This window comes from Rhodnius prolixus, unplaced genomic scaffold (assembly GCF_049639745.1).
Source record: "Rhodnius prolixus isolate KJV_2025 unplaced genomic scaffold, Rpr scaffold_3, whole genome shotgun sequence".
Lineage (NCBI taxonomy): Eukaryota > Metazoa > Arthropoda > Insecta > Hemiptera > Reduviidae > Rhodnius > Rhodnius prolixus.
This window is the reverse complement of record NW_027411603.1, coordinates 11,813,594-11,827,708: the sequence shown is the minus strand read 5'-3', so window position 1 is coordinate 11,827,708 and position 14,115 is coordinate 11,813,594. Positions and strand designations below refer to the sequence as shown.

At 35.4% G+C, this 14,115-nt stretch overlaps 1 protein-coding gene across 7 annotated transcripts in view; it reads right to left on the bottom strand.

The window, feature by feature from the left end:
- LOC141453486 (uncharacterized) overlaps window positions 1–14,115 on the bottom strand; it is a 186,933-nt gene that overhangs the window by 70,383 nt on the left and 102,435 nt on the right. For all 7 annotated transcript variants that reach the window (XR_012458029.1, XR_012458032.1, XR_012458031.1 and 4 more), the window contains exons 2-8: window positions 12,665–13,208; window positions 7,851–8,177; window positions 7,389–7,697; window positions 6,775–6,966; window positions 5,320–5,693; window positions 3,770–4,129; window positions 3,446–3,640 (exon numbers count right to left, since the gene is read on the bottom strand). Coding sequence is in view for 1 of the 7 variants with exons in the window: in XM_074126810.1 (XP_073982911.1) it covers window positions 3,446–3,640; window positions 3,770–4,129; window positions 5,320–5,693; window positions 6,775–6,966; window positions 7,389–7,697; window positions 7,851–8,177; window positions 12,665–13,204 (2,297 nt within the window). In the remaining 6 variants the exon portion in view is untranslated. The remainder of the gene's footprint in view (window positions 1–3,445; window positions 3,641–3,769; window positions 4,130–5,319; window positions 5,694–6,774; window positions 6,967–7,388; window positions 7,698–7,850; window positions 8,178–12,664; window positions 13,209–14,115) is intronic.

The following is a 14,115-nucleotide window of genomic DNA, read 5'->3' as shown; positions in this document are numbered from 1 at the left end:
TGTGTAGAATGACTCCTACAGGTCCTGTAGGAAGATAGAGGAGGATCCACTTCCTGAAGGACAGCAATATTCAGATGTCTATTTATTAAAAGAAGGTTTAGTATACAATTCAGGTGTTGGAATAGAAAATTATTTCTATAATGTTTGTAAGATTGCCTGACGTGGATCGGATCCTAAACTGATTCTTATCGCTTCGTTGCGCAATCCTTAAGGCTTTCCCTCGGGAACACCCTTTTAGTTTGGCAACAGTATCATCAGAGCTTCAAACATAACCAAGTTGCATCCATTTCTGGTCAAGCAATGGTTAAACTTCGAGACTAACTGTCTAAATAAATTCTTTTATAAAGCGTCTAAGCTCATATCTATAAGAGACTCAGTGCTGCTTTCTTTAACTCCCTTAATCTCCAATTTTATTTTCTCCATCACAAAATGGCTACGAGGCAGTAACCGTTGTACATCCTCACGAAAACAAGTCGGCTTTCTCATCCCATATAACAGTACAAACAAATAGAACAAACTTCACAATAGATCTTTTTTAACACCGCATTGGATTGGCTTACAGACACTCATCTAATCAACGAACCTTGTAACCCAGTTGAAGCTTCAATTAAGGCCAGTTTCCTTCCGAATGAAACCTTAAGAATGGAAGTAGACTCCGCTGTTTTTCACCTGTCGGAGTTCCTGAGTTTAGTAGCTGCTAATGTAACGCTAACCTTACAGCGAGCGCCAAGCAGAAAATTTTTCTCCTTAGTCTCTTCCCACCTCTTTTTAGGGAAATAGGATTGGAAAATGTTGGAGAGGAAGGAAAAAAAATAAAATATCTTATAGAGGAATAAAAATAGAACCCTACAGAAAGGATGTACTCACAGTTTAAAAAGTTATTAACTACTTGTTCAAATGGTTATGGTCACAACTGATTTTATGCGAAATTTTCACTGAGTGTAAGCCAGTGGCTAAAACAATGGATTTTCTGCACTATCTGGTACTAGAAACGGGGATTGGTTCTAGCCCTAAATATGTTCTTCAAATATCGCCCAGGCCGAATTATGCCTATTTCTCAGAACTCCTTTTCGATTACTTTTTAAACTTCTTCAAACCCCATCGTCTAATCTGCCGGAGCTTAAACAAGGAAATTTGACAACTGTTCAAATCTAAGTCTTCCACGACTAATATTCTGGTGGATGGTGCAAACAAATTAAACATTTATCACTTTAAATAAATATAATGTAAAAACAAATAATGGTACGAAATATTGTACTGAAGCGTCCAGCTTTGTCAAGAAGTTATCTAAAACGTCTACGAAGCAAAGAAATAAAATAAAATAAAAACTAGGCGAAAAGAAAATAAGAAAAATGGCAAACTAGACGTAAGAAGTTATTAGTCTGTCCGTTCTCGCTCAAATAGGTTGTGTTCATTTCAAACATCTGTAATCCAATCAATACATCACTATCACGGCGATTGTCTCATTTGTCAATGTCATTATTACCTTTTCACGGGATCTCTCTTGTAATCACTACATACTTCGCCAGCTGATACGACGAATCATTTCTTTAGGACTACCCCCGTCTCTATGATGCTGCCAATTTATGTTTTTCCATTAATTTATGTTCTGGAATAGTCACCAATCTCTAGAATAGCGAATGATTTAGTAGACTAACATTTATTTAAAATAATTATTTGTTTAAATTCAGCTAAATTTCTTTTATTGGATATTTACAGAAAATATTCCTGCTGGACCTCGATAATGTGAGGACAATAGATTTTCTGATAAAATTCCCGAACCACATCCTCCACATATTTAAATGAGGCGACCACTGAGATGAATTAAACATATTACCGTCGAGATTTCCGCCAAAATAGATAATAAATTTTCTGTCTTTTAGAAGAGGGGTGTAGGCATTCTTCCCTCTGGCCATTTTGCTCTCAACATCTTCTTGAATGTATGTAACCAAGTCTTATAAATTTGCAGATAATCAGTTGATCGTAACCCTCACTTTCATAATACGATTATTTAGTTATTATGGATTTTTTTTTCTTTAAACATTGTACGAGCTATCTACATACATGCATTTGTATCCTTCAATGCCGAGAGTCATCATTTTACGCAATCAATCAACAAAGCACTTCAACCTTGAATTCGAACGAATAGTCAGAAAATCAGGAAATCAGACGTCGGAGACCATCTTTCATAAATCCGTCTAGATGTCTGTTGGCGTACGCAAACTTGGAAGAACCCTTTTCTTAATATCAACGCCAAAGCCAGGATATGTTAGTTATCCTCCACTCAATCATGAAAGAACCACTCCGAAAAGGGATTAATGAGTTTTAGAACGTCCCTGATTTCGTATACCAGAGAAAGATGTTTTTTTCAGCATGCAAAAAAAGAGACGTTAGCCAATAAATGTTACTATCATCTAGGAGAGCATTTTAAGAGTTAAATGTTGATGAGAAGCACGAAACTGTTGCTGTCTAAAAAAAACCTTGTAAGGCCTAATTTGCGGTACATCTTGGAAACATGGAGCACCTCAAAGGCTGCCAAAAACGGCCTGTTGAACTTCAAAAGAAAGTGGCTAATAAGACCCAGAACGTAAAGGTGACCTGGTGGCGTAGACACAAAATGGTACAACATGCTTTGTCAAAAGGATCTCCAGTAGCAATCCTTGCATAAAATTGAATAGATGGGCCGGCCATTCAGCTTGGATGGAAGAAATCAACCCTTCAAACTTCCGCGTGATAACTTCTGTCCTGCAATGAATGACCTTGGGCATTGGTACACCTGTCTCTCTTCTTTGAAACTTGTTTTTCTACGAATATTCATTTTAGTGGGATTCAGAGGCACTGGGTCTTTACGCTTCCTCACAGATGTGCTAAATTGATTCTTTTTTCTCCCAAGTTCTAAGTTATTTAACAATAAATTCTTTTTCTATATGTGAAAGTTCCCCTTATATTATTTTGTTTAAAGTTTGATATGAATTCTTACTTTATTTTTATTACTGAAAGTAAATTAAGATTGAGACTATAGTTTTAAATTAATGTAAATATACTTATTCAAAATATGAGTTTATATCGAATCTTTTGGCTTAACCTTTATCAATTTAGGCAAATTCGTAATACACCCTACAGCCCAACGGTAGCTTGGAATGTCACCCCAATGCGTAGTACTATAGCAGTCCCACTAGAATTCACCACCAGTATTAAACAATGATTTTTATAGATAATATTTATTTTAATTAATAGCCTTTTTGGCAGGAAAATTATATCAAAGACAATAACATAATCTAAAAATCATATAGCTAATAATACACATTTGATACAAATAGATATTTTTTTACTTCTTGAAAGCAACAGATTCTAGTGCTAATTTAATGTTGAATGTTGTTTATAAAAACGAAATAACGATAAAAGTTATGGATAAATTTCTTAAGTGAGTAAAAAAAATATTTACCTCGTCCCAAAAGAGTACTGAGTATGAGTCTGATGTGACGCTACATGTCTGTCTAGAGCTGGCCGGCTAAGGAAACTTCTCTGGCAGTAACTACACTCCAGCGTATCAGATTCATTTCTGGATAGGTAATTCCTAGTTATTGGACTTTCGTGGATACGTTTTATATGTCGCCTTAAAATGTCACGCCTTCGAAAACTGAAAGTTAAACAATTTAGAAATTAGAATAAAGTTCTTGATGGGTATATCTTACTTATTGGAGCCCCGATTCTGGTAGATTAGAAGTTCTTGAAGATACTTTTTTTTTGAGAAATGATTGTCGCTCACCTGAAATGACAAATACTGCAGGTGTGAGGTCTATCATTGGAATGTGTGGCGATGTGTTTCTTCAGTGACGGAAGCTTGAAATAATGTCCACAGAACATACACGGATACATGCCATCATCATTGGGTTCTTGGTGCAATACAGTCTTATGTAGAACCAGATCAACTTCCGTCGAACCAATGTAATTACAGGTGGCACATGATAATCTAGTGCTCTCTACCTGAATATCTTGCACATCTACCGATTTACCAGCGGCATCCACATTGGGTTGTGATGTGCTACTGGCTGCGATACAATCTCCACACCTAACATGACGTGATAGTTCTTGGCGCAGTAAAAACTCTGCACCACATTTTATACATCTGTAATCAAATTAAGTCGTAAATTATTTGAAAAATATTTGGAAGAAAAATGTTTTATAAGCAAAGTTGATTAGTTCAAGATAGGGTGTTAAAAGAGAAGGCGGTGATCTGGATTCATGTCCTGATAATACCGCCCTAAAATGCTCTCGTCCTAGAGTCTGTTCACCGCCCTGAAATGCTCTCGCCCTAGCGACTGTTCACCATTATTTCGATCCGATAAGGGAATGTGGTGAGCATTCCTGTTTAAGCGGAATACTAATCGTGAAGATCAGGTAATGACCTGAGATGATTGCAGATAAAATGGCCACGTTATAAAAAAAAAAAATCTGTGTACCATTCATTCTAAATTAATCTAAAATGCAGATGAGATGTTAAACATATGATATGAAAAAAACATATTTGATTATGATTTCCAAGTCGGAAGCGTAGTGCTGGTCGAATTCTCGCGAATTAAATTTGCGAGGAAACAATTATGAAGAAAACTAATGAGATCTGCAACGTTGACACCATAAAACCAAATCTTCATTTTGCTCACTAATTCTAGAGCGGAGATGTTGCTGTGAGATTTCATGTGATCTGCTAGCCACCATAATCGTTTTCTTACAGGTTCTTATGGTGGTTTATGGAGAAATATATGCACATAAAAAATAAAAGGAACATGTTTTAAGATCTTTATGACCGGGGAATCGGTTATCGCCTCAAAATAAAAGAAGGCACTATGGAACGACTTGTTCCTTAATTCAATATGTCGGCTGAAATACATCAATTAGCGTTATCCCAAGACTAGAAACCCAAGAAATGATAAGATAATTTCTAATTAAATTCTTGAAATGCTGAATTATCTATTTGGTGCAGTGAACCTAAGAACGAAAGATCAACACGTCAAGAGTACTTCCAGTAATATCGTTTGTTTGGATAGCCCAGCCCGAACAGCTTTAAAATCTTTGCAAATATTCCTTCAGAGCTAGAGGCCTTGGTATTGAGAAGGGTTTCGAAAAGAACTATTATGGTAAAACAATAAATAGATAAAATCTGTTAAGGTGAACTATTTTTTGTACTTGTTCAAGCCTAGAAACGTATATATTGAGGGGTATATACTATATTATATATATACATATAATGCGTCATATAGAGACGGCAATGCTTTTAGTAGATTATTATATAGTAGTACCAAAGGTAAATAGACATACCTGTGTTTATTGTCAGGATGGGCATTAGCTATATGGTCCTTCAGTTGAGCTAATGTTGCAGTAGTCTCTCCACAATGAATACATCGCCTTCTCTTGCCACAAACAGAGTCTCTGTGCTGTTGGCTTTGTCTGTGCTGTTTAGCTTCTGCAGGATTGGAGAACATCAAAGTGCACGATCGACAAAAGTAATGCCTCTTGTTCGTATCATCAGTATTAGCTCCATCATTTCCATGCTTCTTGCGAACATGTCGTTGATAGGATAACAATGAATGTGCAGTATATCTACAACGATTACACTGTACCAATTCTTGGTAGGTATCCGAAGCTGTACCTCCTGCCTGTCGATGTCCCCATATTCTACTGTGCACTCTTATCTAAATGAAGAAAGACTGCATTAAATAGATGTTGAAGAATTTACTAAATTCTGTAAAATTATCTCTAAAATTCTGACGATAGCAATATAGTAAAGTGTTGCCTATTTATTCAGGCGAGCTTTACGTCCAACTACCAACTTGGTTGTCGTGAACGGAGAGGCGACTAGCAAACGAACTTTACTATAAATTTCTCATATTAACCATTAAATAAAATACAAGACCTAGACTGGGAATCGAACCCAGTACCGCAATACATCTTAGCTTTGCGGGGCTCGCCTCTAACCGCTCGGCTACCGTGGCGCCCTGCAAGGGGCTCTAATAACCTTAGATGTTCACGTGCTTAAATGAAAATTGAACTAAAATAAATAAACTCTTTGTTAGAATCCAGGATGCCAATTGGTTCACTTTTAAGTGATCAGTTTTTAGTTAAAAAATGATTTATAATAAACTTGGAATGTTCATTGCCGAATTTCATTCTGTTACAGCTTGAAAGTACTTAGTCGCGGAGAATGGGGTCATGTGGGGTATGAGTAGGTTGTTCCACATCTAGAATATAAGGGTTTGGATAGTGCACATCTAGAATATAAAGGTTTGGATTCCCTTTTACACAGAAATAGAAAACGAGGCAATCCATTGGGAAGTCTGAAGTGACGTGTGGTCTTATTTTGGTTTTCTTTTGACTTCGACCTATCGGTATGCAATAACTGCAATGTTCTAGTGGTGTGAACCCTGCGTGATCTTAGCTTGCATTTATGGTGGGATCTTCCGTTTTACGGACCGTTCTGACTGATTACCTTTCTCACTTCCATCCTATCCATAAATGGTCTGTTCACAAAAACTTCGTCCTAAATGGGACACCAAGAAAACCTCAAACTAATTGAAAATAATTTCACAACCGAGAATGACTGTGACCTGCAGACCATTCTTTGGCTTATTACTGGCTCAATTCTTAGATGACTCTAGATGAACATCCAAAATACCCTTAAGAAAGACTCAGTGAAAAAAAAAAAGAATCAATTGCCCATACAATGATATCACTAAATTGTTACTATACTAACCACTATAATTTTGTAAGAAGTACCTGAGCGTTGTATCTGAAAACAACAAGGCAGACATCGCAGCGTAGCGCAATTCTTTTATGGATAACAATTGGCACAGACTGATTGATCAATGATATGAGCTCACAATGGCCACTGTCTACTAAGTGCCAGCCCATTTCCACTGTGGACACGCTCCAATATTTGCAAGGGATGCACCAGTAACAGCCATCTTTCTGCAAATAGAACGCCATTTAAAAAAAATAAAAAAATAAATAATGTATAAAAAACTAGGTTTTTGAATACACATAAATTTCACAGGTAGTCGTAATTTTCAAAAACTACTTTGGTCTCAAGCGAACTTTAAACGGATATTATAAATGCTGCAAATTTGGCGTAAATCGTAAATCAATAAATCGAGTCTCTATTCCATCTGCAAGTTTTTAAAAAACGTTTTGTAGAAAGTACTTTTTTTCTTTCAAAATGTAGACATAAAAGCACAGTTTAAGAATTTAAAAAATAATCGAAAGATGAGTTTTTGAGAGTTCAGCAGGTTTCACCGACTAAGCTCTACGCTTCTAGCATTAAAAACTCGAATGAACTCTGCATTAATCGAATAAAACAAAATTAATTGATTACAACTAATCAAAAAACTGACCTTAGCGTCATTCTCTCGATGAAGTTCAGAAGTCCAATGGTTGACAAAACTCTCCTGAGTATTGCAATAGTATTTACAAAGAGCACACTGGAATGGTGATAGTTTTACAATGGCTGATATGTTAGCTAAGATTTGCTCTCTGCTCAAATCCGATTGTCCATTCCTTTGTAATCTACTAAAATGATAGTGTGAGACTAGATGTTTGCCCATCCTGTGCGGCCATACTCTGCATCCGCAAACTTCACACATTCTTGGTCCTTGCTTTCGTCTGCCCGCTGCCAGGTTACCGCTGCCAGATATTTCTTTGGGCTGTTCAAACATTAATCTTTTACAAAAGAGGAGCAAAAGGATAATGCCACTGTCTTAACCTGGGCAATAAATTGACCAGTTCCATAAGTTATATTCCCAGTACTTTACATGTCTTTCTTAAAACTACAAAGCTCAGAAACATGCTAGACTGACCTCCCTAAATCTCCTGGTAATAGTCCTTAAGGCTTTCATCCCTGCGGCTCTGCTCTTTCTGATGCTGGCGCTAGGAGCCTGTTGACTGTAATTAGGCAGAGTGTTTGTTCTTTTGAAGTGTAGTTCACTTCTTAAGTGTCTGTCGTAAACCAGTTTACTACTCAGTCTTCTGTTACAAGGACCACACCAGTAAAGACTGCTCTTCCTCAGTTGGCCCCAAGGACGTTCCGTCGGACCCCATTTACCACGTGTGTGCTCAGGAGGTGGAGCACTATTTTGGCTGGGAATTTGCTGGGTAGCATGGTCTTCCATAACTTCTTCTGAAACCTAAAAAAATCATTTAACATTCAGGAAAATCAAAATAAAGAATTTAGTAAGGAAATAAATTTATAGATTAAACATTAATTTTCAGATTTTTTAAAAGCAAAACGCTGTAAAGTTTTTATGGGGTAAGCAATGTTGTTGGCGTTAAAATAATTTATTTATTTTCATTTTTTGGAAGAACATTCTAAAAAGAAAACTCAGAGATGTTTATTACAAAATTCTTTCCTTAGTGAATGCACATATGAACGAACAGCAGACAACACAAATAAGTGCTCTAAGGGCGTTTTCAATTTTGCAGGCAGATATTTTCCTAAATATTAGAAAATGGCTTTCTTATTTAGAGAATGCTATCCTAAACCAACTGCACGAATGGTTAAGTCTTCCTAAGGAAGGATAAGCTCAATTTTAGTCTCTAAGCTTAAAACATGGAAAACCCCGAGTTCAAGTTCAGCTGGCTGCCCTAAAGTTATCTCCTCTCAGATGCTTCTCTTACAGCTTCCAGTCTTGTGTAGATAGTGAGGCCTGTGACGGAAGTACCCAATCTTTTCGCTTGGATGTTTTATCAAATTTTAGCTGACTTTAATATTGTACAAGCTAATAGTTTGATAATTATGTGGAATGCTTGATTTCTGATCGAAACCTAATGAAATTAATGTTTTCGATAAATGAAATAGATAGAAATTTTCAATTAAATGTGACAAACTACCTGCTTTAGATAGACGAAAAGAAATCCTCTTCTACAAGAATAAACATTAAGTTCCAAGAAAATTCTAGCAGGTTATTTGATAAAATCGCCAAAAAACGAGAAAAGTAGCTCAATAAATCAGCTGTATACTGAAAAGCCCTAAAGAGAAAGGAGTACTTTTTACCAGAACATCTTTCAAGTAATTTCCTGAAATAAAAAAAGTTTCAAATAAAAGTAATCGACCTACTACATGCAGTTGTAAGTACCAAGTTTAAAGCTGTGATCGATGGGATCAATTTCGAGCAAATCGTAAAATCTGAAATTCTTCTTAGTAAAGCAGCAAGCAATTAAGGTTGATCGATTTTGATCGAAGTCTCCAGGTGGCACCTTAATAAAATATTAAAATGGGACTATCACTACGATTTCTATTTTGTGTTTTTAGTTGTGCTAAACACGCAACGATCAGCAATCTCCCTTCACCACCCAAATCCAACTTACAGCCATCAGTTCTGTTACTTTCTGCCATCAGGAAACCTCAAAAGGAACGCTTGGTGAAAACTGAATGAGAAAAATTCTATGAATGCTGCACTTCTTCAGTTGCAATCATCCATCAATCGTTAATGTGCTTCCAGTTTGTTTCGTGCAAAAAATAAATGTGATTTCCCCAATAATCAACAATGCAAACTTTTATAACTTAAAAAAAAAAAAGCTTCAGTAAATCTTAAGTAAAAATTATCATCTTTAAAATCACCATTAAGTTCTGAAGACACAAAGTGAACTTTAATTTTGGGTTGTAGTTTACAAAATTTACATTTTTTTTTTTCTCCCCAATCTAATAATACCCCCCAGAGGATGACAGACAATTTCTGACGAAACGTCCGACCAAATAAAAAGACATTATTGTTTTTATAGTTTACCCTAAAACGGCCGAAAGTCAAGTACTTTTGTAAAAATAGTAATTTTTAACTATCAGTTTCTAATGCTAATGGACTGGCAATGGACTTTAGGTAAGAATTATTCGTCTCTTAGGCCAACGGTATAGAGCATATATCGTTAGAGTACAGCTCGGTAATATTAAATTTAGAATATATATTAACAACGGAATTTTGTTTTGTACATCTAAGATATTAGTGACTGCGTAAATCATGAAACTATAAATCGACGGCCACCAACTCCAAGGACCCTCAATTCCGAAAAAATTACTTTAAATTAATTTATGGTACCTTTAAATTATATATTTATTGCCTAGACAACACCATCTACAATTCAAAATTGCCCATATTTCCATAATCAGAGATGCAGATTGTTTTTCCCTTCCTTTATTTGACTTTTCATAATTCATTTTTATTACTTTCCATCAAGTTTTAATTCGTAAATGTCATTTATCTTTTGGACTTCATGGTCTTGCTATTTTTGCTTTTTCTTCATTCGTTGGTTTTATATCATGTATAGATATCTAACAATAAATTAAAATAATCTCAGAATGGCAATCAAATAAACCAATAATTTAAATATATATATAGTATACGCAGAGAGATTGGATTGAAGTATTCATCAGAGTTGGCCAATGAAAAACTTGTGATTTATATGAATGGGTATTATTTTAGGAAGTACATTGTAAATCAAGTCTCCAACGGTCTTTTGATAACTATTAGATATATTTTTAAATTTTGTTTTTTGGTTTTAAATATATTCTCGACAATTATTTGAAATAAAATTATATGAACTTATGTTTTACTTGTCAATGATCAGGTTTCAGATTACAGTTAGTTCAGAATTTAGAGTATAAAAAAGACGATTGAAATTTTTTAAAAATAATTTTTGAGCCTCCTGAAAGGAAAGGAAGATAGAAACTTTCATCGTGTCCTGGGACGAGATCCCTTAAGGACAACGAAATAATTACAATGTGGGAAATTATAAGTAATAATCACTCTCTCTGTGCAAAACTGATAAACCTTGGCGTCATTTTTTAATAACTCCATTAAATAATTTTATTATTCAATTTTAAATGATGCTGTTGTAGTTTTATTGATTCTTTCCGGAATAAAGAAGAATGAATTGGGAATGCTATCTATGACATCAGGCTGTCATGTGAGTTTCTTCAGATTATAAGATGTTGTTACTAAAGTCCTTGTAATGGGTTCAGATGACTTGAAGAGGAGGTTTATGATGCGGGAATTAGTTAGAGATTTGATAGATAGATAAAGAGTGGATATTCGGAAAATAAATATATATATTTTTTCTAGCATTAGTATTTCCATTTTCGATGCTAATTTTTACTATAACATTTACATGTTACCCTTTTTCGATTTTATTGATCATTTGTATTTTCATATTCTATATTAATTTTTTGTTTACATGTTACCTTTTCGCATTGGTAATTTCATTTGCTATGTTAAATTCATTTAATCAAACTAATATTGATAACCTTACAATGTTTTTATCATACATATATAATCAATATCATTATTGTCTCATTGTTAAAAATTTTTTTTTTTCTCATTGCTAAAACTTCATTATCAAATTTATTCATTGTTAAATTTTTCATTGTCAAACTGATATCAAACCGTGATTTTAAGTTGTAATGGGTTCAGATGACTTGAAGAGGAGGTTTATGATGCGGGAATTAGTTAGAGATTTGATAGATAGATAAAGAGTGGATATTCGGAAAATAAATATATATATTTTAACAATAATTTAGAATGATTTAAATTGTAACTAGAATGCACAACTATAACGACGTTGAATACATATATGTTTAAACACTTAGATAGGGACGCGCTCGCGGTGTAACTCGCTGGTAGAATCTTGAGGTTACGGTGGTAAAAATCTGAAGAATAATCATCGACTGATGCCCCACTTCCTGTAGAGAGACCATATATAGCCCTCACCACACATTGACAAGTCTTGTAATTACGGGTCACACTCAAACATCTCTTGCCGTGTGTTGACCCTAGTCTTGAATAGGCCGGTGAAAGGTGTTGGATGTTGTCAAAGGGCTGTAGCCAGGTAGTCACTGTATACTGACCGTATAATGACCCTTTTGAAAGCGGTGTGTCTTTGGCGGGCGGTCCCTTTTTGCCCGTGCACTGACCGCGGCACTAGCGTCTGACTGGCACCACTAGTTATAATTTTTATAATTAAAAATTATATTTTTTTCTTCTGTTATCACATCACATCCTACTTCCTGAGACATCACTCTACGTGCCCTCAGGTTAAAACCCACTTTTGTTGGTCGTTCGGTTCCTGCCTAAGCAGTATCCAGGGGCACCACGAGGAGGCAACCAACTCACCCCCAGAATGGCGAAAAGGAAAAGAACTCGCCAGGAACAGGGACGAATGGAAAAGTATATGCAAGACCTCTACACTGTCTAGGCGGTAGAAGAGGACGGATTATGTATGTATGTATGAATTGGGAATGAATTTTTGCAAGTAACTGCTCTGTATAGAGAAATAAGTGTTGACTTTTCGGGTTTTCTTAGATCTAACTGGGCTTTTCTACTGAACATTTCTGGTAAATATTGGCGGCGTTCATTCCTGAAGGGCATGAACAGAAAATTGCCCAGGAAATACTTCTTTCTATACTTCACTATTCAGCCAACCAAGAAAGATACAATCAATGAACACAGGAGCTGCAAAAATTTGCAACTAAAAATGCACGAGTTAAGAGCGTACAAATGGACCAAAAGTTATTTCTTCAGATGTGCCCTCTAGTGCTACGTAGTAGATTAAACTGCAGTAGTTCAAAACAATTGCTCAATAAAAAGTTTCTCAAGGTAATGTACAAGTATGATTTAATATTTACCTCAGAGTAAGTAGGCATCATTTTCTCTGTAGTTGGAGGCGGTGACCCAGGAAACAAGGGACTGGCGGCTTGAGGTTTCCATTTTCCACCCGTATGCCCTGGTGGTGGCCATGCAGAAGAAGAAGAAGAGGTATATCTACTACTTCCAGGGTTCTGTCCAGGTTTCCACTTACCACCAGTCTGTGACGGTGCTGTATCTTCTTCGGATTCATCAGCGTCCGAATCTTCTTCAACTCTTTGACAAATCTCTGATCTTTTAATCTTACTTCTAGTTATAATGCCGGCTGTTTTAGAGGTTGTAGGTTTTACAAGAGACGTTTGATCGGTAACAGTTTTTGCCGAGCTTTTCAAATGAAGTGAAAAGAAAAAGTCGTCTGCTTTCAATTTTGGTGTGCTTGATTCGGTTGGAGATTGTACGTTCTGTGGATCTAATCTCCCACATTTAGATTTACGGTGTGCTATATAATTGTCTAGACCAGTTATGGTAGCGTGGCATTTCAGGCAGAAATGAGTGTCATCATCTTCGTCACTGGTGGCCATTGTTCTGTAACAAAAATAAATGAATAAAATTACTTAAAACCAAAAACTGAACCTCTAGTGAATTCAGGGTGAACCATGGAGCATCTTCATCAACTATCCACTCTCCTATCTGAGGATCTTTCTTTCACTTTCTATTATTTCCTCAAATACGAAGTTTTCTGCCAAGTCTGATTCATAAACTTTCAAAAGACGTACATATTCAAGGATCATCTTAGCTCGAAAAGAATATATGTTAACTGATCAAATTTTAGGAGCCTATTGTTTTTTTAATGCTATTTAGGAAAATATCTCTAATCCGAGAACTCGGGGGCGATCTAAATTTGACATTCTGTTAGAGAACACCACAAGCTTCAACATTCAAACAGAAATTTCAACCTTTCTTATCAGTTTTTAACTGGCTCAATTTCTATAAACTGGCCAGCCACTTTTATGTTCATCATTTTTTCCATAAAAATGATTTAAGGTCATTTAAGGACATAGAAAAATTGAGTACAGCTAATTGACATAGTTGAAAATTAAGGAATATTAGATGTTGGAATGACGCACAAAAATGCTTTAAAATGCAATTAAAGTTTGCTTCAAAACCTTTTGAACTTGAGCGAAATAACCCTGAATTATGTATAATTATATAATTATAATTTTATAATAATAATAGTAAAAATAATAATAATGGTAATAATAATAATAAGTAAAAGAATACAAATTTATAATTAGCATACATACTTTACTATAAATTCTTCATATTAACCACTAAATAACATCCAAGACATAGACTAGTGCCGCAATACACCTTTGTTTTGAGGGCTTTGCCTATAACCGCTCGCCTACCGTATGGCATTCGGCTCTAACTATAGGTCATGAACTGTAAAAGAATCAGGTACATAAGTTTGCCATAGTCTTTCACTCGATCT